Here is a 23,201-nt window from a genome sequence, read left to right as displayed (position 1 = left end):
TTGGTTTACAGTAGTTCTGGTGAAAAAAAAAAAAAAAACAAAACAAAAACCCTCTACATTCTTTCTTTCTGCCAAATTAAGGAAGTTGAATGGTGATAAACTCTTTTTTTTTTTTTTTTCTTTTTTCAGATAGTCGAATGCAGTTTTAGCCTTACTCAGTGAAGTAATGCTGAGGCAGACTATGTGAAGGAGGCAGAAACCTTGCATGCAAACAATACACAGGGAAAACAAAAACCCTCTCATTTTCATCAGGTGGTTCCTTTTAACTGCCCTAAGTCAAGCCATATAAAAAGGCTATTTTTAATTTGCATTTAAAGTGTGTTTTCTGAGACTCTGGTTGATGGTAGGACTTGTTTCTAAGGTGATAATTTGCTTTATTGATAGGATGTGTTGCAGTTGCAGTGCAGTTGAGCTGCCCATGGGCAAAGGCCTTTGAGTCTGCAGGGCTTTTGCTTGCAGTGGTGTTTATAAATTACAGTGCCAGTGCCTTTTGCTTGTGTTGGGTTGTGCCTGAGCTGGGTGCAGTGTGGGTGCTGCAGACTGCAAGTGCACATACAGGCTGGAGAGATGTATTCTTGACATATTCTGTCTAAATTTTCTCAGGCTTGTTGAGAGAAGCATTTACAGGGAGGCTGGAGCCGTAACTCAGCTGCTCTTGGTCTTTTGCCTCCCTGCTGCTCCTTCTTGCAAATGCCATTTGCCCAGTCTTCTTCAGGGCTGTTAGACCCTCCAGGGACTGTGATTAGTCATGGATTTCCTGGCCACATCTCTCTTCAGATAAGATCAGGACAGGCACTTTTTTTTTTTTTTTTTTCATTTCCTGTGCTGTGGTTTTGAGGGGAAGGTAGAGGGGCACGTTGAAGTGAGCACCGCTGGCTTTAGCAGGTTTGTACTTCTACAGAATGATAGAATGGTTTGAGTTGGAAGGGACCTTAAAGATCACCTGGTTCCAACTCTGCTGCCATGGGCAAGGTCCCCTTCCACTAGAGCAGGCTGCTGTTGAGCCCATCTTCCCCACAGTTCAGGTTGCTGCCTTGGAAAACTGAGTGCAGGGCAAGGAGTTTCTCCTTGACTTCAGTGGCTTGGCAGCCTCCACTGATGCAGGGGCTGCTTTTGGAGCTGTGGCCTCCACCCAGAGGTCTGGAGCTTCCTCTGCTCATATTTTTCTCAAGGTGTTTCTGGGGCCAGCCAAGTGCCCAACACATGGTTAGAGGTAACCCTTCCAAGAGGGTTGGGAAAGGAGGTGGGAAGCTGGTTAGAGTTCATCTACCCACAAGCTACCTACAAGTGTTACCTCCCTCCAGTGCTAATCACACCTATGGGTTAGGTCATCATGCTAATGAGTTGGATCATCCCGTGCTTTTTAGAGTGGGCAGAGCAAACCTTCAGTGCTTTTTGCTCCTTGTCATGTCTCCTCCTACCTCCTGACTGTAGGCCAAGGGCAGCCCATGTGAATATAAATCTGCAGCCCCTCACCAGAAAGTGTTTGGAGCTGCCATGGGACACGTGCTTCCAAAGTAAACCAAAATAAAAGATGTTTTTGTTCTTACAGAGTTGTTTTTCTTCTCACTACATACCTTGTAGAAGCTGGGCAGTGGTGTCAAGGTCAAGGTGAATGGAAATATTTAAAATTCCATCTCAGTTTGTAAGATGCCGGGAAAGAGACACATTTCAGTTTTCTTCTGAAACATCTTGTACACCCTTTCCGTGAATGCTCACCGTTTTGAGCACCACTGCCAAAAGACAAATCCAAGCTTTAGAAAGCTGCCAGCGGAGGTGGATGGGAGGCCAACTGGGAGCACAGCCTTGTGTAAGCACATGCCAGTGGCTGATTTATGGTCTCTGGCCTTGCAGGGCTGAGCTGAAAGCTGAACAACAGGCAGTGGAACAAACGCTTTTTATTTTCGCCCGGATATTTTTAAACAGAAATGCTGCTTAGTGCATGGGTTTTATGTTTTCTGCAGGCGAGGGAAGAGACATTATGGTTTTTCACTTTTTGTTTTGGCCAGGGTATGTTCTTATTCGGGCAACATGTGGAAGTGCATGTGCATGAAATCCAGCCACTAAATACTTTGTGTCCCTGAGTTATTGTTTCCTCCTTTGTCAGCAGAGTGACAGGATGCTGCAGACGTCATTGGGTGTCCTGGTTGGACCCCTCAGGGGACTATAGTCCCTGTGGGGGACTATAAAAAACTGTAAATTATAAATATCAGGCTCTTACAGGAATTCACCTACAGTTAGGGGCTCTCTGAAGCAGATTCTCCTTTCCTTTAAAGCCTGACTACAGAGCCAAAATGAGTTACAAGAGATTCCTAAAGTGGGTTTAATTCTGAAAAAAAAAAAAAAAAATAAATTTGGGGCCCATTTAATTCTGCAGCAAACAAAACTTAAATGTTGATAAGATCTCATGGTTCATCAGCAAAGCTGTGCTTCTGGGTAACAGGATGTGTCTGAAGTCACTTGCATCTCCTTCCATGCTCACTGATGACTTGTAGGATACAACTGGAATAGCTTTAACCTTCTCCATCTTATGCTTGTAATTGGTAACTGATAGCTCATCTCGAGTACTACTGTTGTGTAAATTCTCCAGATCTATCCATTTCTTACTGTGAGAGAATTCAGTAAAAAAGACAAGTTCAAATCCTTAGGTCAACAATCGTGTGTGTGCCGACAGAGAGAAGCTGTACAGGGAATCCCCAGACTTGCCAAAGACTGATTGAAATGCCAAAGACTCCTTGAATGTGGTATGGTGTCACACCAAGGATCACCTTAACTCTTGAGACTTCAATTTTTTAGCTACCTAATTTAAGGGGGTAAAAATATGTTGTCACTATGGTCAATAGTTTAGGATTTAGAAGCATGTTACAACTGAAATATTTGAGGTGTTGGTAAACGTACAGTCACAATTTCCATTTTGAGCATCTTCTACTCGCTGTGGAAGCAAATACTAATTTTGTTTGTTTTAGGCAGTCTCTGTTAATAAAAAAAAAAAACCCAAACCACCAAGTAAGTGAACCTCTTACTGACTGATATGCACCACTATAAGCCTCTAAGGGTGCACTTCCACTTTGTGGCTGGATGAATCTTGCAGCCGATTAATTCTTGGAGGGATTAATTCCTGGAGGGATTAGGAAATGAGAAAGGGAATATGTTCTTTCTTGAATAGGAAGCCCATTGTCTATCTTTTTTTTTTTCTTTTTTTTTTTTTTTTTTTCTTTTGCATACTAAATATAAGTATTTAAGTGCCTATTTTAAGAATCATAAGATCAACATTTGAAATATAGCTTCTTAAAGCTGGTATGAACAGGAAGCCTCCAACCACTTAGCCCAGAAGTCATTTATGGTGCATAGTCCATGCTGACTTCAACCTTTTCAATACCACGTAGATAAGCTTCCTTTTAGGATATTAATTTCATGAATGTGCTACAAACATGGGGGGGTTTGCTACATTTTTCTTTTCCTGCAGTTTTCTTTTTTAAATGTTACTACTCTTGTGGAAAATCCAAGGAAAGTTGAACTTTGTTTTTGTCTTGGTTTGGTTGAATGTCAGTGAGGGAATTAGACCTTTTCTTCAAGTGTTATGACTCCAGCAGCAGAGTGTAGTTTATGTGAATAGTCTTCAGAATCGATTATTCTGTCCTTTGATGTTAATTTTTTTCTGCCTTGGATATTTTTGTTTCTTTTTTTCCTGCAGAGTGTGCTTGAAAAGAATAAATGCATGCCAGGGCATTAGACAGACAGTTGGAGTGTGTTTTATGTGACAAAAATGGCAGTTGGATAAAACCAGATAACATAAATTTGATTTGAGATTATGTTACTGAAACCCTAATCTGAGTAGCATCCTTAAGCATATGTTTGATTCTGAGCATTAGGATAATCCCTCTCCAGCAGAGTATCAGGGTGCATCCTTCAGCCTTTGCTGCGTGGGCTAAGTTGAATCCCATGCTTAAAGCTCAGCATATGCTTTAATGCACAGCTGAATGTGGAGAATAAGATAAAATATTTAGGTAAATTAAGTATTTGAGATAACACAGCTCATGAGTGATTCCTGTCATTTGATATTAAAGTCAGATAAGAGTAGCTGAGATCTACCTATCTTATGGCCAGGTTTGTCTTTTCCCTTACGCTGATGTGGAAGAAGGCAGAGAGAAAGCGAACCTTTGACACCATAAATCCAAATTCAAGAAGATTGTCTGAAGGAGAGTGGTAGCCCTATAGCCTAAAAAGTTCTTCGGGAATAGTTTATGACCAAAGAATGGTTTGGGTTGGAAGGGATCTTAAAGATCATATTCCTGTAGACAATGTCGCTCAGGGCTTTGAACACTTGCAGGGATGTGCGGAGCAGTAGAAAAAGGGATGTAGAAGTTGGCATAGAGGAGATTTGGAGGAACAGAGACTAATGGAGGAGGAGGTGGAGTACTGAAACTGTGAAGGGAAGGAGGGACATGTACGAGCATTGTAGGGGGACTGGTGAGAGGAGATGAGGAACACAGAGGAGTAAAGTCAGGAGCAAGGAAAAGAGAAGCTGAGGATAATAAAACAGAAAGCTAAACAGAGCAAACCAACAAAAAGTGGTAGAAATAGTAACATGGGGTGAAAAAATCCCCACCAACCTCTCCCTTGGTTTTGCCTTCAGTTTCCTTTTAAATTATTTTAAAATCCTGAGTTTGTTTTAGTGCTGTTTCATTTGTGTTTCAAAACACTTTTGGCCAGTGGAGCCTGCAGAATTGTTTGCATTGCTTTAAATTCAGCTGTATCTCTCAAGCAGTCAAAAGCACTGTCACAGATGTGACACAGGGAAGCCTTGGTAGGATCTCATTGGCCAGTTGAGATGTCTCCTCAATCCTTGTGCCTGTTGTTCTGCCATGTCTGGGATCTGTGAGAACTTTGGAGTTAGTTCCATGTAGTCTCAAACACTCAGGCTGTGACACTGGAAGTGTTTAGTATCCAGACAGTCTGTATTGAGGGTGACTTCTCAGTACCTTCTGTGTGGCTTTTCCTCCTTTGGAGGGAAAGATGAAATGCACTCTTCTACTCCTTTGTCCTTTGAGGAGATGTCCTTAAATGTACTAAACTCCATGGTTTAGCATTCCATTTGAAATGCTCCCAGCACATTTTCAGTTGAGATCTGCAGAGTCTATATACACTTTTGGCCATTTCTGGTTTCCAGATTTTGAGTGGAGATGAGAAAAAATGGCCAGGTTAATAAAAACTTCCTTCTGCAAGTCGCTTGTAAGTTAGATACTGCTTTCCTAGTTATTTTTGTGATGGAGAGGAGAAGGTACCTTAACAGTAAGAGCAACAAAACCTAGTTTTCCTTAAGGGCCTTTCCCTAAAGAGTTGAATTCCATGGCTCTAGTTTTACCAGCTTTTAGAAGTTGCTGCAGTTTCATTCCTGATGAAATCAATGGGAGGTGAACACATTCAAGAAGTCAACTGCTTAAGGGCTACAGCCTTGCACTGACAATTTCTCCCCTTTATGAGCCTGTTTGGTGCAGATAGCTTTACGTTCAGTAGCTTCACAGCAGCACACAGTAAATCCACAGATAAAAAACTCAGCCCTGGGTTTTATTATACCGTGCTTGCTGTTATCTCTTCTGTTTACTTGCATGAGTGATAGAGGGGAAAGCACCAGGTGGGTCTTTATACGATGCTGTTTAAAATAAGTGGTCATGTTTGCTGTCTTAGGGAAAACTTTACATCCAGACAATAGGTGGGATGAATATGAAATCACTACTAATTGAGGTTAATTAAACCTAACAGTTGGGTGAAATATTTCTTAACACAGATTTAGGTTTAGGCAAATTTCTGATTGGCCATTTCCAGTCTTTCACATAAATTCAGGAAATGAAAACCCCCAGTTTCAAGGATTTGAGGCCTCTCCTTCATGTTGCTGCCTAATGTCCACATGGATGCATAGTATCTACATGTAATTTGCAGTTAATTGTAAATAACAAATAATGGCAAATTTCAGAAACTCTCAACTTGTCCCCTTGCTGATACCCCCTGGAGAAGACTCTTGGTATTTTTGTGTCTGGAAGGCTGATGGAGGCAGATTTCCAAAGACTGGCAAGTTGTAAAAGCAGCTTGCATAAAGAGGGTGTCATTAGCAGCTGGGCAGCCTTTAGGCTACTAATAAAGGAGACCAGCTCACATCTTAGATGGTCACCAGAGGCTGCTGATTTTGCAGGTTGTTGCATCATCTAAAAGGAACTGATAAGCAGAGGCAGAGTTTCTGGCAATAAATCCAGGTACGGAATCCTTAGTTTCTGTCCCATCCTTGGCAATCCTTAGTTTCTGTATCACCCTGGTGGTGTTTCTTGACCTGCTCAAGGCTGATGGTGTCCAGCTGCTTTTGGCCAGTAGAGACCAGAGGAAGAGTTATTTGCTTCTTGTTGTTGGTACGGGACATACTCGGTACCAGGGCTCTGCTCATTTGAAGCAAAAATCCGTGGCCATGAGGCTGGTTCCTGTTTGTTAGAGGAAATGTTAGTTTTTTATAGCTGCCCCCTGAAACTGCCTTCTTCCTCTCTGTTGCTGCAAGGGAGAAGGGATTGGGCTTTCTTGTCTCCAGGACTGAAGTTTTCAGCTAGTGTTTCAGTTGGAACTTAAAATTTATGTGGCTTTTCTCTTCTTCTCTGGTATGAAATGCAATAACAAGTTGCAGGTGGGACAGTTACAAACTGGGATGAGTATGTCTGAACACTGAATTGAATAGGGCTTATTGAGCTTGGATGGACAAATTTGAAGGTAATTGAGCTCTTTTACAGTTTTTGCAGGCAATTGCTGGACAATTTTTATACTAGTGAAATAGCAAACTGAACACAAGAGCCATTTTGTCAAATGCTGTGGTTGATGGGCATATTGTTGGTTGTGTAAGAGCCACTGCCTTCATTTAATAGAAGAAAATTACTGTTGGCACTTGTTGGCAATCTGCAGTGTGAAATTGTAGTGTTTGGATTGGATTATCAATTTCAGATTGGTTGGTAGATTTTTAATATCTTCTGTGTTGGGACAGGGATAGAAATTACTTTGTTTTCATATTTACTAGGTGGCACTAACAAGGCTGTATTTCTAAATCATGACCCCTAATGATAGAATTTGACAATGAAAAGAGGTAGGGTGTTGGAGTATGAACAGCAACTTGTGTCAAACGGCAATTCAAGTCAAAGATTATCTCCTCATCATACCAGCATTTTGAAAGTTGCAGCTGTTACAATATATGTGGGGAAGGTTCACTTAGGAAAAGAACTTGGTTTGGAAAGAACTACACAGAATTGTTTATCCCATTTTTTGCTGGCAAGTTGTACTTGTAAACAACATTTGTCAGGATGCTGTTGCTTAATGTGTTTGCTTAACTTGAAAACCTCAGGTTATTTATGCATGTAGTCTGAAAACTAAATTTAGTTTCTCTGATCACTCACTGCATTGCACAATATCGATGAGGGATGTTTAACCAAATTGTTATACTGGTGTTTGTGCATATGGCCAATAGAGATAAAACCCCTGCAATCAATACTTGTTATCACTGACAGCGTGAGGTACAGTGACTTGTATGTTACTTCCCTTACCTAATTTTTCAACTTCAGGGACAATTATGAGGATTTCTAAGTAGATACTATTCACACATTTTTTACTGTATCTTTAAATAGGAATTTCCCTGTGGAAGGAGTATTACATCAAGTGGATTTTTGTGACTGCATGTGTGTTTCAAGATAGAGTGGGTAGGAAAGGGATGGCAGTGTGCAGGTGTTAAGGTCTCCCAAATTTGTTTAGGAAATGAACTCTGACCATTGGAATTGCCAAAATGCCGGTATTACTATCAATGAAATTGCACAGATATTAAAGCAATACTTGCAGTTTTAATTAATTTTAGCATTATTTAGCTCCTCCTGTTTGAGGTTTGACTTGCTGGAGAGATCTGTGAAGTTTGGTTTTAGTTCCTATTTCATTGATGTGGGGAGTGTGACCCATGGTAAACCAGGGTCCAGTTCTCATCCTCACTTGAAAACTGAAATGGTGAGCATTGGAGAGGTCATACTGAAGTGTTTGTGGTGGAGCTCAGGTGGGAAATCAGCAAGCTGGCAGCAGGGAGATGTCATTAGGTTGAGCTAGGGTGGTAGGAGAGCATGCCATGGTTTGAGGTCCCCAAGAGAAGCTGTGAATGTCCAAGTGTTCAGGACCAGGCTGGATGGGACTTTGAGCAGCTTGGTCTAGTGGAAGGTGTCCCTGTCCATGGCAAGGGAGATGGAACTAGATGATCTTTAAGGTCCCTTTCATCTCAAACCATTCTGTAATTCTGTAATACACTTTCTTACCCCTTACAAGGCACCTGTCAGGGTGGATTTAGTGGGTTTGTCTGCTGGTCTGTGTTATACCATGGTCAGGAGGATCCTACGATCCAGTGGTCAGTAAAAGGCAATTAGAGGTATGATTCTTGTTTGGATGATAGTGACTCCATGAAGTCCCACAGATGTAGTCTCCTAAAAATTAATCCAAAAATTTCCCCTTGATGGCATACAACATTGTTGATATTGGGCAGGTTTGGGTGGGGTTTTTCCTTAATTTGTTCATTAGTACAATAAATTAATCGTGGGATAGGGGCATTCCTTTGAAGCTGCCTTTGCCACGTTCACGCTACCCATTGCCACAGAGGGCTTCTTCTCAAGGTGGTACCAGCAGTGGGAGGTGCCTGTGATTCCCAGGGAAGGTGCTCAGGCACTCTTCATCCCCTCTCCGTCTGTCTCACCTTTCTAGTTCTTGTAAGTTCATCCTGCCGTCCTCTTTCCCTCCCTCCCCAGGCTTTTGGCTCCCGACTCACTGGAGCGCTTTAGCCAGCGTCCCTTCCTCCTTGGCTCCAGTGTCAGCATGGCCGGGTGTGCCCGGCTCCCTGATCCCGGGTCCCGGGAGTCACCAGGTGGTGCTATTGCCCAGTGAAATGCCCTCCCTCGCACTGCAGCACAGCCCAGCCCCTGCTGAAGGCTTCGATGGTGTTTGGGTTCGTGATGGAGCTGTCTTTGCTGGGCAGCTGGGTCAGGTAGTGTGAGGGGTCTTGTTTCTTGCCACGCGTTCAGTCGTGAGTCAGTTTTGTTGATGCAAAGCTGTTTCCTGTGGCTTAATCAGCCAGTGCCTTGTGTGACAATGAAGTCCCCCAAAGGCTGGGCTGCTGCTGGACGGTTTGTGAGCACCTTGTACTTAAAACCTGCTTTACTGTAGTGTGAAGTGTTAGCAAGTCTCATTAAGGATATCCTCAGGCTTTGTACAGTTGGGTCCCCCATGCAATCCAGTGGGAGGGATTTTTGCCTGTTCATTGGCATGTGCTGCTAGTCCAAAAGAGATTTGTGTGTGCGTGACCTTTCAAAGGTGCTCCTCTTCTTTCTCCTTTCATCCTCTCATCTTATTAGCCAGCCAGATTGATACCACCTTATTTGCAGCTGGTTTTTATAGAGTTCATGCTCCTACTTGAAACTGTAGAGGCAGTTCAAAACATGGAGTTGAGCATCTTAAATGAATAGCCAATGCCCCCAAAAGCCACAATTTGAGATGAAGGAATGCAAATAAACACCAAGTTCCTTCTTCCTTTTCACCAGGCTAAGCAATTCTCTCTCCACAGCCGCCCATACCACATGCTGTCAAGGGCATAAGAAATTGATTGAGATTCTGCTCTTTGATTTCAATTTTAAATCCTCCATTTCTCTTGGCAGTTCAGCTGCTGTTCTGAATTTGATAACTTGTGTGCAAAGGGGAAGGAAAGGTGTAAGAAAAGACACAGAGAATTAGCTGGAAATTTGATGTGGGGAAGCAGTTTCTAAATAATATTAGCAGCAATGGAAGGCTGTTATCTTTGCTGTCCACGCTCATGGTAGCATAGCACTGTGGTTAACTTGCACATTGTATGATAAGATGCAGTGATTAAGCATAAATAGTGGAATTGGAATATGGATTTGGGGTGTTTTCTTTCTTTCTTTCTTTCTTTCTTTCTTTCTTTCTTTCTTTCTTTCTTTCTTTCTTTCTTTCTTTCTTTCTTTCTTTCTTTTTAAATAGAGTAGGTGAGCTCTAAAATTGCAAAGCAGAGGTAGGTTGGCTGCAGCATTAATTTTATTCCTGAAGAATAGTTCTGTTGTCTCTATCACTCCACAGCCCCATCTCATAAATATAGATCGCTTTATATTCCTGTGCCAGCTTCATAAGAGCAGCACGATTTGTAAGTCCTGGAAGAGTAAATGTGCAGCAGACACATGGAATACTTTGCTGGGGCAATGAGTATCACAACCAGCCTGAGGCCTGAACAGATTGAGAGCAGCCCTGCTGAGAAGGACCTGAGGAATCTGCTGGATGAGAGGCTGAGCATGAGCTGTCAATGTGAGCTTGCAGCCCAGAACCAAATACATCCTGGGCTGCATCAAAGGCAGCGTGGCCAGCAGGGAGAGGATTCTGTCCCTCTGCTCTGCTGTGGTGAGACCCCACCTGCAGTGCTGCATCCAGCTTTGGGGTTCCCAGCACAGGAAGGACATGGATCTGTTGGAGAGAGTGCAGAGGAAGCCACAAAGGTAACTAGAGGGATGGAGCATCTCATATTCAACAGAAGGCTGAGAGAACTGGAATTGTTCAGAGAAGAGATGAGACGAGACCTAATTGTGGCCTTCCAGTACCTGAAGGGAGTCTACAAGAAAAATGGAGAGGGACCTTTTACAAGGGCATGTAATGGCAGAGCAATGATGAATGGATTCAAATGAAAAGATAGTAGGTTTGGATTAGATATTAAAAGGACAATTTTTGCTGTGAGGGTGGTGAGGCACTGGAACAGGTTGTCCAGAGTGGATGCCCTGTCTCTGGAAATGTTTATGGTCAGGCTGGACGGAGCACTGGGCAACCTGGTCTATTGAAAGATGTCCCTGCCCATGGTAGGTGGGTTGGAGATAGATGATCTTGGAGGTCCCTTTCTGTGATTCTTAAGGCTGCAGATACAGTTCTTCCTGCCATCAACCCAGCATGAAACACTTGGGATTGGAGCAGAATGTGACTAGTGATGATAGCAGAATAATGCCAATTATCTCGGAAACACTCTAGGAAAGTCGTTGGTTTTATGTAATATTACACGCATGAATATATCAATGTCTCTGGCAAAGTGAATTTTTTGCTGGCATTAGCAATGATACAGACATTAGCTGCTCTTCAGTTGGCTTATCTCTGGCCAGGTACATCACTTTGGTAGGATGACAAAGTGCTTTTGGCCATCAATGCTTGATTTTGTACTCTATAGTTTGGTGTTTCTTGTGGTCTTTGGGTATGTCTTTGGCAGAAGTAGATAGTTGAAGAGATTGTAATTAATATTGCAGTCAGCGAGGGAGGGAGGGATGGAAATATTCTTTTTTGTCTATAAGAGAGAAAAGGATGTAGCAAAATATTAAAGAAAGTGTATTTGAAACTTGGGCATTAGGGGTTTTTGTTATTTCTGGAAGATTACTGGGCTGGGATCTGGTGGAGAGCAAGGGGCCTCTGACTATGAAGAAACTTGGTAACTCCAAAGAAGCCTACACATCGCTAGGACCAGTCGGACTGCATTCTCTGGCTCCAGGTGTGACAGATACTGGGGCAGCTATGCAGGCCTGAGTTTAATTCCACAGAAGGATGTGTGCAGGATGTGTGTGGAAGGAAACCACGTGCTGAATAATCACACTGGTAGGGGTGCCAAAACTGGTAAGGCAACATGCATTTGGCTTCGGGGACTGGTTGGGAACAGAAGTGGGCAGGGCTCTAGACTCGCTTCACCTGTGGGATGAAGCAGACAGTCGGTCACTGTACGTGTTTTGCAAATGGATGTGAACTGAAGGAAAGCAAACCAAGAAAAGGGCTCAGATGATGTTTTCCATTCAGAGATGTATTGGGTTTCCATGGCAAGGTTTTGGTAGCAGAGGGGGCTGCAGAGGTGGCTTCTGTGAGAAGTTGCCAGAAGCTTCCCTGGTGTCCTACAGAGCCAATGCCAGCTGGCTCCAGGGTGGACTCACCACTGGCCAAGGCTGAGCCCATCAGTGATGGTGGTAGTGCCTCTGGGGTAACATGGCTAAGAAATGGAAAAAACCTAGTGCACAAGAGGAAATTGCAGACAGAGGGAGGAGTAAGAATGTGTGAGAGCAACAACCCTGCAGACGCCAGGGTCAGTGGAGAAGGGGAGGGACAAGGTGCTCCAGGCTCCAAAACAGGGATTCCCCTGGAGCCTGGGTGCAGACCATGGTGAGGCAGCTGTCCCCCTTCAGCCCATGAAGATCCACGGTGGAGCAGAGATCCTCCTGCAGCCTGTGGAGGGGACCATTTTGGAAAAGGTGGATGCCTGAGGGAAACTGTGACCACATGGAAAATCCACACAGGAGCAGGCTCCTGCCAGGACCTGTGGACCGTGAAAAGAAGAGCCCAAACTGAAATAACTTTGCTGGCCCAACTTGTGGACTCTGTGGAGGACGCGCACTGAAGCTGTCTGTGCCTGAAGGACTGCACCCCATGGAAGAGACTGTGCTGGAGCAGTTTGTGAACAACTGCACCCCATGGGAAGGACTCAGGTGTAAGCAGAGGAAAAATGCGAGGAGTCTTCCCGCTGAGGAGAAGTGAGAGGCAGAGACAATGCTCTTGTGAGGAGCAAGTAGAGAAATTGGGAGTAAAGTTAAGCTCAGGAAAAAGGGAAGGGTGGGAGGGAGGTGTTTTAAGATTTAATTTTTATTTTTCATCATCCTACTTTGACTTGATTTGCAATAAATTAAATTAGTTTCCCCATTTCGAGTCTATTTTGCCCATGGCAGTAGTTGGTGAGTGATCTCTCCCTGTCCTTATTTCAACCCACGTTTTTTTTTCTCCCCTGCCCAGCTGAGGAGGGGAGTGATAGGATGGCTTTGGTGAGCACCTGGTTTCCAGGCAGCATCACCACAGGAGGCCAGATACATTAAGCTCTGACTGGTAAATGTTCTTGTATTTTAAAACAGCCAGTAGAAATATACAAGTGTTATTGAAGATGCATATAAATACCAAACAAATAAACTCAGTGCTTGACTATCTCTTAAAGCACTTAAATAGCTCTTTGTTACTGTACTGTCTGAATGCTTTACAACTATCACTGTTTTACATCCCCATAATGCTGTTACAAGGCAAAATCAAATAACTATTTTCATATAACAACTAGTGAGCTGAGAAAAATAGAGCCAAGAATTCCTGTGCCAAATGCAGTCCTTGCAGCACTAGGAGGAGGGATTGCATTCTGATATAACAGGACTGACCTGATTGTGGGTAGAACAAATGCTACACTTTTATGTGTAGAGGGAATTAATATAATTCTAATGTGCTCCAGAGGAAAAAGTCTGATTCTGTAGCTAATTTGTGCTCTGCAACAGCAATGTTGGCCTGAAAGCAATTAGAAATGATGTGTAGGGTTTTTGACTGTGTGGGAGTTGGCATAGGTCATCCTAACTTAGTGGGAGTATCAACTGACTTAAAACATACCTTTACCACCATATACTGTGAGTTTAAAGAACTCCACAGGAATGCAACAAAGGGAAATGCAAATAGGGATGTTTGTGTAAAGTTCACACAGGGACAGATGACCAGAAGAACTCTGGTGGTTCCTACTGAAGTGAGACACTGCAGAATCCAGCCAGGGTAAACCCAACAGAGGAGGCCCATGGTGGCCATCCTCCCTCTCAAAATAGATTTGCAGTGAGATCCATGTGTTTGTGCTGGGATTGTGGGCAACTGGGTTCCAATATTCAATGAGAGTGTTGTTCATTTGGCAAGTACCCTTCACTCAGGAAAGTGCATGATTGCAAAACGACACTTCTGGGAGCCAACTCTGGTCCTAGTTTTTCCCTTTCAAGTCTGCTTTGCAGATGAGTATCTCCTAGATCTTTGCAGAAATTCTTTGAAGATCACTAGTAGTATAAGGCTAAAAATTTTAATTTGGAATTTACAGAAATCATTAGTGTCCTGATTGAGATGTATTTATTTTGACTGCAGAAGTGAGGCTTCAGAGCACCTGTACCTGCATCCCTTTGGTTCAGGCAGTTTTGTGTTGGTGAAGCAGCTGAGAGCCATTGTGTGAGTCTAAGAGCTGCTCTTGTATTTTCATCTGTGCAGTTATGCAGTGATAGCTTTGCTCACTTGATCCATCTCACAGATGGAAAAAATGAATAAAGGCAAGAAGCTTTTTTGCACTTATTCCTAGACACCACTCTGCAGTGCATGGCTTAATTTTCCCTGGGACAAGCCTGACACTTGGCAGATTCAATTCAGTCCCAGGGGTGTCTCTGAAGCTCAGTCTCCTGCAAGGTATTTCTCCTTACAGCAGTTTTCAGACAACTGAAAGTGATACCCAAACACAGGGAAGGGCGAAGGATATGTTTAAGGTTAGCAAAAATTTATTGGCAAAAAATTTATTGGGTAGAGTAATTCTTGGATTAAAATACTGCCCTTGGAAACTATGATCAGGAATCTGTTGTGCATAACTCTTCCTTGTAAGTTCATACAGTTGATAAAAATCCAAAGGCAGTTTCAGATGCTCTTCAAGCTGCCTGTCACAGCCTTCCAGAGCAGCTGTAACTGGATTAGTAAGACATGGAAAGTATTGCAATGCTACCTGCATTTGATCATCTGAGTAATGATTAAAATGTTAAAGATGGGCATAGAGGACTAAAGCAGGCTGCAAATTGCAAAGCTTTAATTTATTTTTCAGCTTGTTGCTTTTTTACCTCCATTAGAATTTAAAAGACAGCTGTAATCCTGTACTCAGCCTTATCATGTTATGTGCCTTTGGGTTAAGAACTGGCAACCCTGAGAGCATTCAAGATGCAGGTTGGGTATCTCAGTGCTGCGTGCCAGACCTTGCCCGAGGAGTGACATTCCTCCTGGACACCAGGCTTGACCAGAGCTGAGCTTACATTTCTGCTAAAGCCCAGCGATACTTTACAGCGCAGGCCTTGCAATTTGTTTGATGATAGCTAATGAAATGCAAACCATTTAGCAGTCCTGAGATGCGATTACACTGCTGTGAATTTTCAGATTCCATCAAAGTCCTGCTGAGGGTAATGGGAATGGGCCAGGGTGATTCAACTGTAAATCAAAAACAAAAGCGTGGCCAATTCTGACAGTGGAAAGAAGAGCTCTTTAAATGTGCAGAAGCTGATTTGCCAAGTCAAAACCAGCTGTGCTTTACAGAGCTACTGGAATGAATGGTCTCTCTGCATTTTTTTCTTTTTTGTGACTCATTGATTATTTTTCTTCCCCTAAAGTTTAAATTCTGTCTTTCTACCTAAGGTTTGCCTGGCCAGTTGCAAAGGTTTTCAGTGCCTGTTTTTGATATATAAAATACCAAATGCATTGATAATAGAGGACAATTTTCTCCTTTTTGGTAACTTCATACTGATTCAAGTGTTTTTCTCTGTATATCTTTAATGCTTCAACAGTGAAAGCTCTGCTCTGATCAAGACAAGGACCTCTCCTTCCTCTCTGCACTAGCAGTGACAGGAATCAAATCACTGTTACAAAAAGTGGAATTTAACTTGGGAATTCTTGAGCATAACCTGGCTCCTCTGTTATTTTTCAGTTACGGATGAATAAGCCAAGAGTGGCTGGTAGTGTGAATATGTAACAGGGAGCCAGGAATTGTTGCTTCTCTTAACAATGAAGAGCAGCCAGCTTCCTCTCTGAACAGATCCTCTTCCAGGAGAGTGGGACAGCTTTTTGACTGCACCCCAAATCTGTATGTTTCATCAATGTTTCTGGTGCATGCACTTAATTGCACTTCTTAACGTTAACCTGTCTGGAGAAAGCTTCAAAGCAGCTTGCTGGTAGGTTGTGGTACTGCTCTCTGGCTGAAACCCTGAGTTCCATCAATGCAGCTTTGTAGTTCCAGCTCTACGCCTGGTGAAAAAGCTTTGCCATGGGAGACTTCCTGGGAGTTACATTAAGTTAACGTTGACTCCATTGGTTGTGCTCTTTTTCTCTTGGCCAGGGATCCTCAGAGAAAGGGTTCAGCCACCAAATTCTTGTGGTAGCTTTGCTCAAGTTTGGGTGGTTGGCAGCTCAGCTTTTGGGGAGCCTGGCCCAAATGGGCTCTGAGGAACAGATGCATTCCTGCTGTGAGGTGCAGGGAAGTCCTGCTGAATTTGATGGAAGCCACATGAATGGTGGGATCAGTTTCTGGCTTGTGGAAAAGGATAAAGACTTGTCAGGTCCAAATATTTCTCATATTATTATTGAAATAACATCTTATTTGCCTGGGGATTTTTGAGCACTTAGTATTAATACTCTTCAGGCTGCTAGGGCTCATTCTTCTTCCAATCTGTAAGACTAACTCATGTTAAATCCTGTCAGATTTAATGAGACCTGTCTGTAGCTTATATCTCAGTGACTCTTAGTTATTGTGAGGAATGTTTTGAAGGGACAGGCATTTTTAATTTTAAAACATGTTTACAAATTCAGATTGTAAATCTGATTGGATCCTCGCTTTGTCCAAGCTGATGAGAAAACTTCCTTCTGAAGGAGCTGTGTGTGGGATCCCTACTTCTATAAAGGTCAGTTTTCTGTTGCTGCTTAATGATAATTTTCATGGTGCCTGTCTCCAGGGTGTCTCAACCTTCCTTTAAAGCTGAAATGGGAAGTTAGTCATGAGATCTGTGGTGTTTACAAGCCAGATGTAATTTTTTTTTCTTTTTTTTTCCTTACTTTGCAAGTGGAAGGACAGAAAGCAGTTTCTTCAGTGTGCTCATTCTTAGGGTGCCATTTCCTCATGTGAAATGCTGTCTAGTGTTCTGTTTTGTTTGCATTTTCAAAATCCTGGAGTCATAACTGATTTTTGTATGGTTAATCTAATTTTACACATATTTAGGAAGCCCTGAGTGTTAACATGGCAAAGAAAGACTGCATAGTCGAGACTACAAAAGCTCTTGCAGCAATGTTCATGATTATAGGGCTGCTGTTTAGTCGTCAGTCATGATATGTGTGGATTTTTTTGTGAATCCAACATTTGTTCCATTTCAGATGTAAAAAAAAATAATTACATGAAGAGATTAGTTTACTCAGCACAATAGGGCTTGACCCTCAATCTATTAAATGCTGTTACAAATTCAAGGCTACAGACTAACAACCTAATCAGGGATGTGTTTACAGGGTACTATCGCTCTCTCCAACATGGAAAAGTGCTTGGAGGACCAGGCCCTATATGCAAAGATATAAATGAGACATCAAGATTTAAATTAAAGAACTAAATTTTTCTGCATTAAGTTTCTGCTGGAATAAATGTGTTTGGAACAATAGACAGAGGAATATACCAAATGCCTGTTTGTAATGGGAAAATGGTTTTCTTTTTTAATATATTGTTCATATTTTTTCTGCTTTTTTATTTTTTTTTTATCTCCCTGTAAGCTGCTGCAAATCAGCCAGAAGAAGTCAGCAGCTCTGTTGTTTGCCTGCAAATGAGTTGCCAGCATCCTGTAATGCTGCTAGTTTGAAATACAGTCTCATCTCCTTTAGAATAATGAGAGCCAAGGAGAGCCAAGTGGGGTGGTTCCCTGGAGCAGGAGTGTGGGTGGAAGCACTGTTTTCTGTGGCATTCTGCTCTTCATTCTGGTGCTCTTAAAATCCTCACACCTAAATCTGCTGGTAAGGGATTTTGGAAGAACAGAGAATGTGTTTTCAGGGGTTAAAGAGTGAAAATCTGGAATTAGTCATGCTTGTATTGGTTCCTTCTATTTATCAGAAACATCTGATACAGTTTCAGATTTTTGAATCCATTTTGCTGACCTGGGGAGATTCTGGAGTTGTAGCTATTTATTCTGGCAAACTAATAGTGACTCACTTGCAGTGAATTACATTTCTGCTTCTTTCCTTCCTCTCTACCCCACCCACTTTGCTTATCTCGCTACAATGTGGTTTATAACTGGTATTTTGTAAGTGTGCTAGGAGACTTGTGAAGAAGAAAAGGGAAAAAGAGAAACCCGTTGTTGGTTCCTGGAGTGACTCGTGAATGCCTTGATTCACAATAATTATTTTATATTTATTCATTTCTTGCCACTTCTTTTCTGGATTGGAATACTCTTGATTGTGGTGAGTCAATGACTATAGTGTTGAAGCCCTTGGGTTTCCTGTGAATGAGAATTTTTCCCAAAGAATTGTAGGATCTGTTTCTTGAAGTGCAGCACAACTCCTGAGGGCATGTTCTCAGTTTCTGAAACTCATCCAATCCACTCTGCTCCACTCTGCCACCGTGACCTTTTGCATAAGCCAAGATGTTATACTTTGTGTGTGTGTTTGATGTTATATGTACACCAACATCAGGTAAAACAAAACAGAAAAACAGATTAGAGGGTGTAATAGCAGAACTTTGAGAATTGGAAAAATAAATCTATATGCCTGAATGTTACCCAGGCATGTGGCTTGATAAATCTGCTATAATCCTTTGAAGAAAAAAGAACAAAACAAGGGAGATATCCCCATCAGATGTTAGAAAAATAGGATTGTGTATAGAAAAACCTTATAGTAAAGTACAGAGCAGATGGTTGCATGAAAGGTTTATACAGCCTTAGCAAGGAGGTTTAATATCAATGCACTGCTGAGAAGCTAACGTTTTTTCTACTTCTTTGAAACAACAACACTGCTTTCCTTGTCTTCTGTGAGAGACTTGAAAGATAGTTCCCTGTTGTCAGTAAAAGTTAAGGTCTCATTAGCTGTTTTCAAGTTGTTGTATAATGTTCATATGCCATGGTTTGCTTTGCTTTCAGGCAGGTGAATGTCTTGATTGATGAGTGTCAGTACAGTTTTCGGTAACGTGGACTGAACACTGTCTAAGCAGTTTTAAATCCCATGATGGAATGATAATCACTGCCTTAAGCAGGAAGCTTTTTCTATTTTACTTCCTTCCCCTCTGTGCTCTAATTATACTCTGGTAGATGGTGGTTTGCATCCTCCAGGCAGCAAAAGGGAAGCTGAGAGTGCTTGTTTCAACTGAACCCCCCTGGTGCAATAAATTGCCTGGCTCCTGGAAAGCAGCAGCCACTGGCTGCAGCAGTGCTTGTCCTAGAAACAGGTTCACTTGTGGTCCAAGTCCACTGGTTTCACTCCAGTTACTCGAGGGGGATATTTAGCCTTCTTGGTAGTGCAAGCAACCCCAGGAGCAAAGTGTAAGAATGCCTTTAAGCTTCTGGAGGGCTGTTGGTGTGCCTGGCATATGCATAAGTTTGACTGTGCTCATCGTGAGATGTGAAAGCAACAGAAACTTTGAAAGGTCCTTTTAATGTTATCATGAAACATTCCTAAGAGCCATGAACTGAAAGATGAAGAGGTTCCAGGAAAATGAGCTAAGCTTTAATCCATGCTTGTGGATGTCACGTCCCTGCCAGAGACCCTGGCTCCCCTTGTAGTTTCAGTTGCCATTCTGAGTGAAACGTCAGGGGCCCTGGAGGAAGCAGATGAAATGAAGCATCATTGGGTCACCTGAGTCTAGTTTCAAGCACGGTGGCATAAATGCTGTCCCCACAAGAGGGAAATGTAATTCCTTGCAACCAGTTGGTGGTAATTCTAGTTTCTCTACACCATTTAAATTCTGGAAAAATAATTAGATCCTCAATTTCAAGGCAGAGGAGTTTCTTAATTTTATTTTTGTTAGCGTGTTCTGCCATCCTGGTGTAGTAATTATACAGCGATGTCAGCTGGAATCGATAATGAAGGCAAAATTTGGGAATAGTAACAGGATGTGTTACTGCTATTGATCAAAGGCTACAGGGCTGTTTTTAAACACTGCTCCTCTCTTTGATCTTTTTTTCCTATTGATTGAACTGAGTAGATAAACAACTGTCTGTGTAACATGAGCATTTATTATGGCTTTTAAGCTGACTAAGGACAGCTTTGAATTAAATATAAAAGTTTAAATGATGGTTTTCTAATAAATGCTGTCTATAAAGATTGGCGTGACAATACAGTTTCATGTAAGCATGGTGAAAGGAAATGTAAATACAGGCATTCTTTTTCTTTCTTATTCAAAAATAAGATAACATATTACAAAATTATTATAGGAGAGGCAGAAGTGCTATTTTTAATATGTAGTTATGTGTGGGCAAAAAATGTTTTTCTATTTTTTAAATATATATTTATGTGCGTCATGCTGTTAACAAACTGTATTGTCTTATCTTGGCATTTTTCAAGAGAGTTGTGTAAATTAGTCATCTTAAAATGTGGATACAATTGGAGCTACCAGGTACAATCTGGTAGTTCTGCAGTCACTTCAATGAAATTAATAGAAAACTTTCCATCGACTGTTTAATGAGTTAGATTGGACCCTGGGCTGTCATTGTTAATGTCTTGGAAAGGTCAGTATCGATTTCCTGGCATCCTTTTTGTCTCTAAGCAGGCTCTTTGCAATTCTGTGGAAGACATAGCGATAATGTTATTCCTCTTCCTTGATAATTACCTGTGTAATTTAAGTTCTACCTACCATCCAGGGCTTTGGGCAAAACTGAAAAATGTTGCATTTTAGGGAAGTTGCTTATATCTTAAATGCCTAAATAATATTTCTGCATAATTTCAAGTTTTTTCCTGCCCTTTCAGGTTATTTTTAATTTTATTCCAGTATTGTACTGCTGTTATTTTTTCCCTACTGATTTGGTGTGTTAAAAGAGAAAAAAAGAAGACTATTCCTGCAAATGGAATCAGACTGCCATGTTGCAGTGTAGAAAGTAAGGTGTGTTGCCTTTAAAGTAATGCACTGCAGACCTCTAACATGGCATGGATAGGGAGAGCTGCACATCTCTGGGGATCCAGATCTTTGGACTCCTACCTTTTCAAAACCAACCGAAGCCTGTGCAAAGTTTCCACTAAGTGGGCTAGTTTGCCATGCCATGAAAAGGTTATTTCCACTAAGTCAGTGTTGTCAGACTGCTAAAATGTTGGTGTAATTGTCTGTTTTGGAAGCTTGCTTGGGCTGGCTGTGCAACAGGCCTGAATGAAATTGTTTCTCTGGCTCTGCTGTGTAATGTGCTGTGTGTTGGAAACCACAGGGTTTGCTTGTACAAGTAAATGGCTGTACTGGATGGACTGCAGTCCTTGCAACAGGAATATAAAATACACCCAATAAAATAGAGGGCTTGGAGAGAAGGGAGTCCTGGGAAGAGGGCCAGGGAGATTCACTCACAATGCTGATGTTTGAAAGGATAAGCCATGTCCTCACTTTTCTTCTGAAATGTGTAATGGGCCCTGCTTGCCACAGGACAAGAAGAAAGTCAAATATTAATTCTTGAAAATAAATCAAGTGAAGTATTGACATCCAGAGTCGCCTGAATATAATTTCATGACTCACTGTCACACTTTCTTTGATTTTCAGGATACTGGAGTTGGGAAATCGAGCATTGTTTGTCGGTTTGTCCAGGACCACTTTGATCATAATATTAGTCCTACTATTGGGTAAGTACCACACATAACATCACTTTGGTTTTCACTGGTCAGTGAGGTTTAAAATCTGACCCTTGAGTGATTTAAGTCCTAAGGTCCTACAGCCAAAACAGTGTGAAGTGGGAAGCTCTTGATGAGATAAAAACCAAAACCCCACAACCCCAGAGGCTGTGACCTGCACAGTGATCAAGTCATCCCAAAGCTGAGTAATGGCAGGAAGACTGTGGGAAGGCCTTGAAGTACCTTTGTTGAGTGTCCTGGTAGGCTGGGCTGGAACATGGACAGTGTCTGTTTCCCCATAGATGTGTTTTTGTCTAAGTTTAGGATGTGTCACATTGTCCTTTCTAAAAATAGGAACAATGCAATCTAAACTAAGTATAATTAATTTATATCACTTCTTTAAAAATTACTAAGCTTCCATGTGTCAGACCATCAGAATCCTAATAGTCCTGTAGTAGATTTTAATTCAGATTTTTTTTTTTTTCTTTTAATATCTTAGGGACAGATCTTCCAAGTCCAGTGTAACCTAGAAAATTTTTAAAGTTATGGATCTCTTATGACAAAGGAAGCTATTATGGCATGTACAGAAAGGAGTAATCTGGGGGGAGAGGGCTGATCTGACATGTGTGTCAGAGGTGTTTTAAGTCATTTGTGAAGGACTGGTTTTGATTGCTGTGGGTTGTTCAGAGGGTTGGATGGTACCTTCTGAAGCTCTGCCTTTCAATGCATGGAGGAGTCTCAGCTGGAAGCTGCACATAGAAGTTCCAGGACAATTTTGGATTCCTGAATGAGATGAATAGAGGAAAATGGACAGAGATAAAGGAAGCATGTCATGAATAAAATTACTGGCTGAAGGACACTTGTTTGCAGTGAAGGAATTGATGGCAATTTGAGTGGTTTTCTTTTTACTTCTAAACCATTAGTAGCCTTTTTCCCCTAGTAGTTGTTGTTGCTGAGTAAATGCCTTCTGCTCAATTTGGAAAACAATTTTCCTCTGTTATCATAATTATGAAAACTAAAAGGATTTTTTTTCCACTGGGATATTAAAATGTGAAGGCTAGCTTCACACATGTGATATTATTTGTCTGCACAGATAGGGTTTTTTCTTCCAAATTATTTGACTATTTTAAATATATAATCCTTTCAATCAACAGTAGCCACTGTGGATCTATAAAATTCCCATTTCTGAAGTTGTGAAATGTTGCTTGTTGGTTTGAGAAGGAGTAACAACTGAGAGATCGCACCCTGAAAATAACCAAAGAAATGCTGCCTTTTTTTTCTTTTTCCTTAGTTAGTATTTTCGTAAGCAATGCAGCATTGTTAAATTCAAGCAATTTGCAGATGGCTGTTGAGCAGAAGTCTGCTATATCATTCTCAGGAAATGTTTTGTTCAGTCATATGTCATTTGATGTCATTCAGTGCTTTTGTAACTACCATGCATTGGATCAAATGCATCTTTAAGCGCCAGGAAAAATGTTACCACAACAAAAATGGTTCAGCAGTACCCAGATAGGATGGGGAAAATAGAAATCTGCCAGAGTTTGGCAGTCTCTCCTATCAGCTTTCAAACAAACTGCTGTAATACAGAAAAAGCTTATAAATTTGTAACCTTCTTTCCTAAAAGAAAAAGCTTTGAAAATGTAGACCTATCTCATTTCCTATGGAAAATAAACGAAACTACAAAGACTTCTTCATCCCAGTTGAAAGGGAGAGCAACTTTCTTGCATTTGTTTACCATGTGCACTTCATCAGGTGACTTTTCTGTTCCCTGATGATCCAGT

At 41.7% G+C, this 23,201-nt stretch overlaps 1 protein-coding gene across 1 annotated transcript in view; it reads left to right on the top strand.

The window, feature by feature from the left end:
- The window catches only part of RAB31 (RAB31, member RAS oncogene family), a 58,229-nt gene that overhangs the window by 5,599 nt on the left and 29,429 nt on the right, over positions 1-23,201 (top strand). Inside the window, exon 2 of the mRNA XM_083859419.1 lies at positions 21,353-21,432. Within this exon, the coding sequence (XP_083715545.1) occupies positions 21,353-21,432 (80 nt within the window). The remainder of the gene's footprint in view (positions 1-21,352; positions 21,433-23,201) is intronic.

This window comes from Zosterops lateralis (assembly GCF_965231275.1).
Source record: "Zosterops lateralis genome assembly, chromosome: 1".
Classification (NCBI taxonomy): Eukaryota; Metazoa; Chordata; class Aves; order Passeriformes; family Zosteropidae; genus Zosterops; species Zosterops lateralis.
Note: the sequence above shows the minus strand (reverse complement) of the source record. Positions and strands in the feature narration are given on the sequence as shown.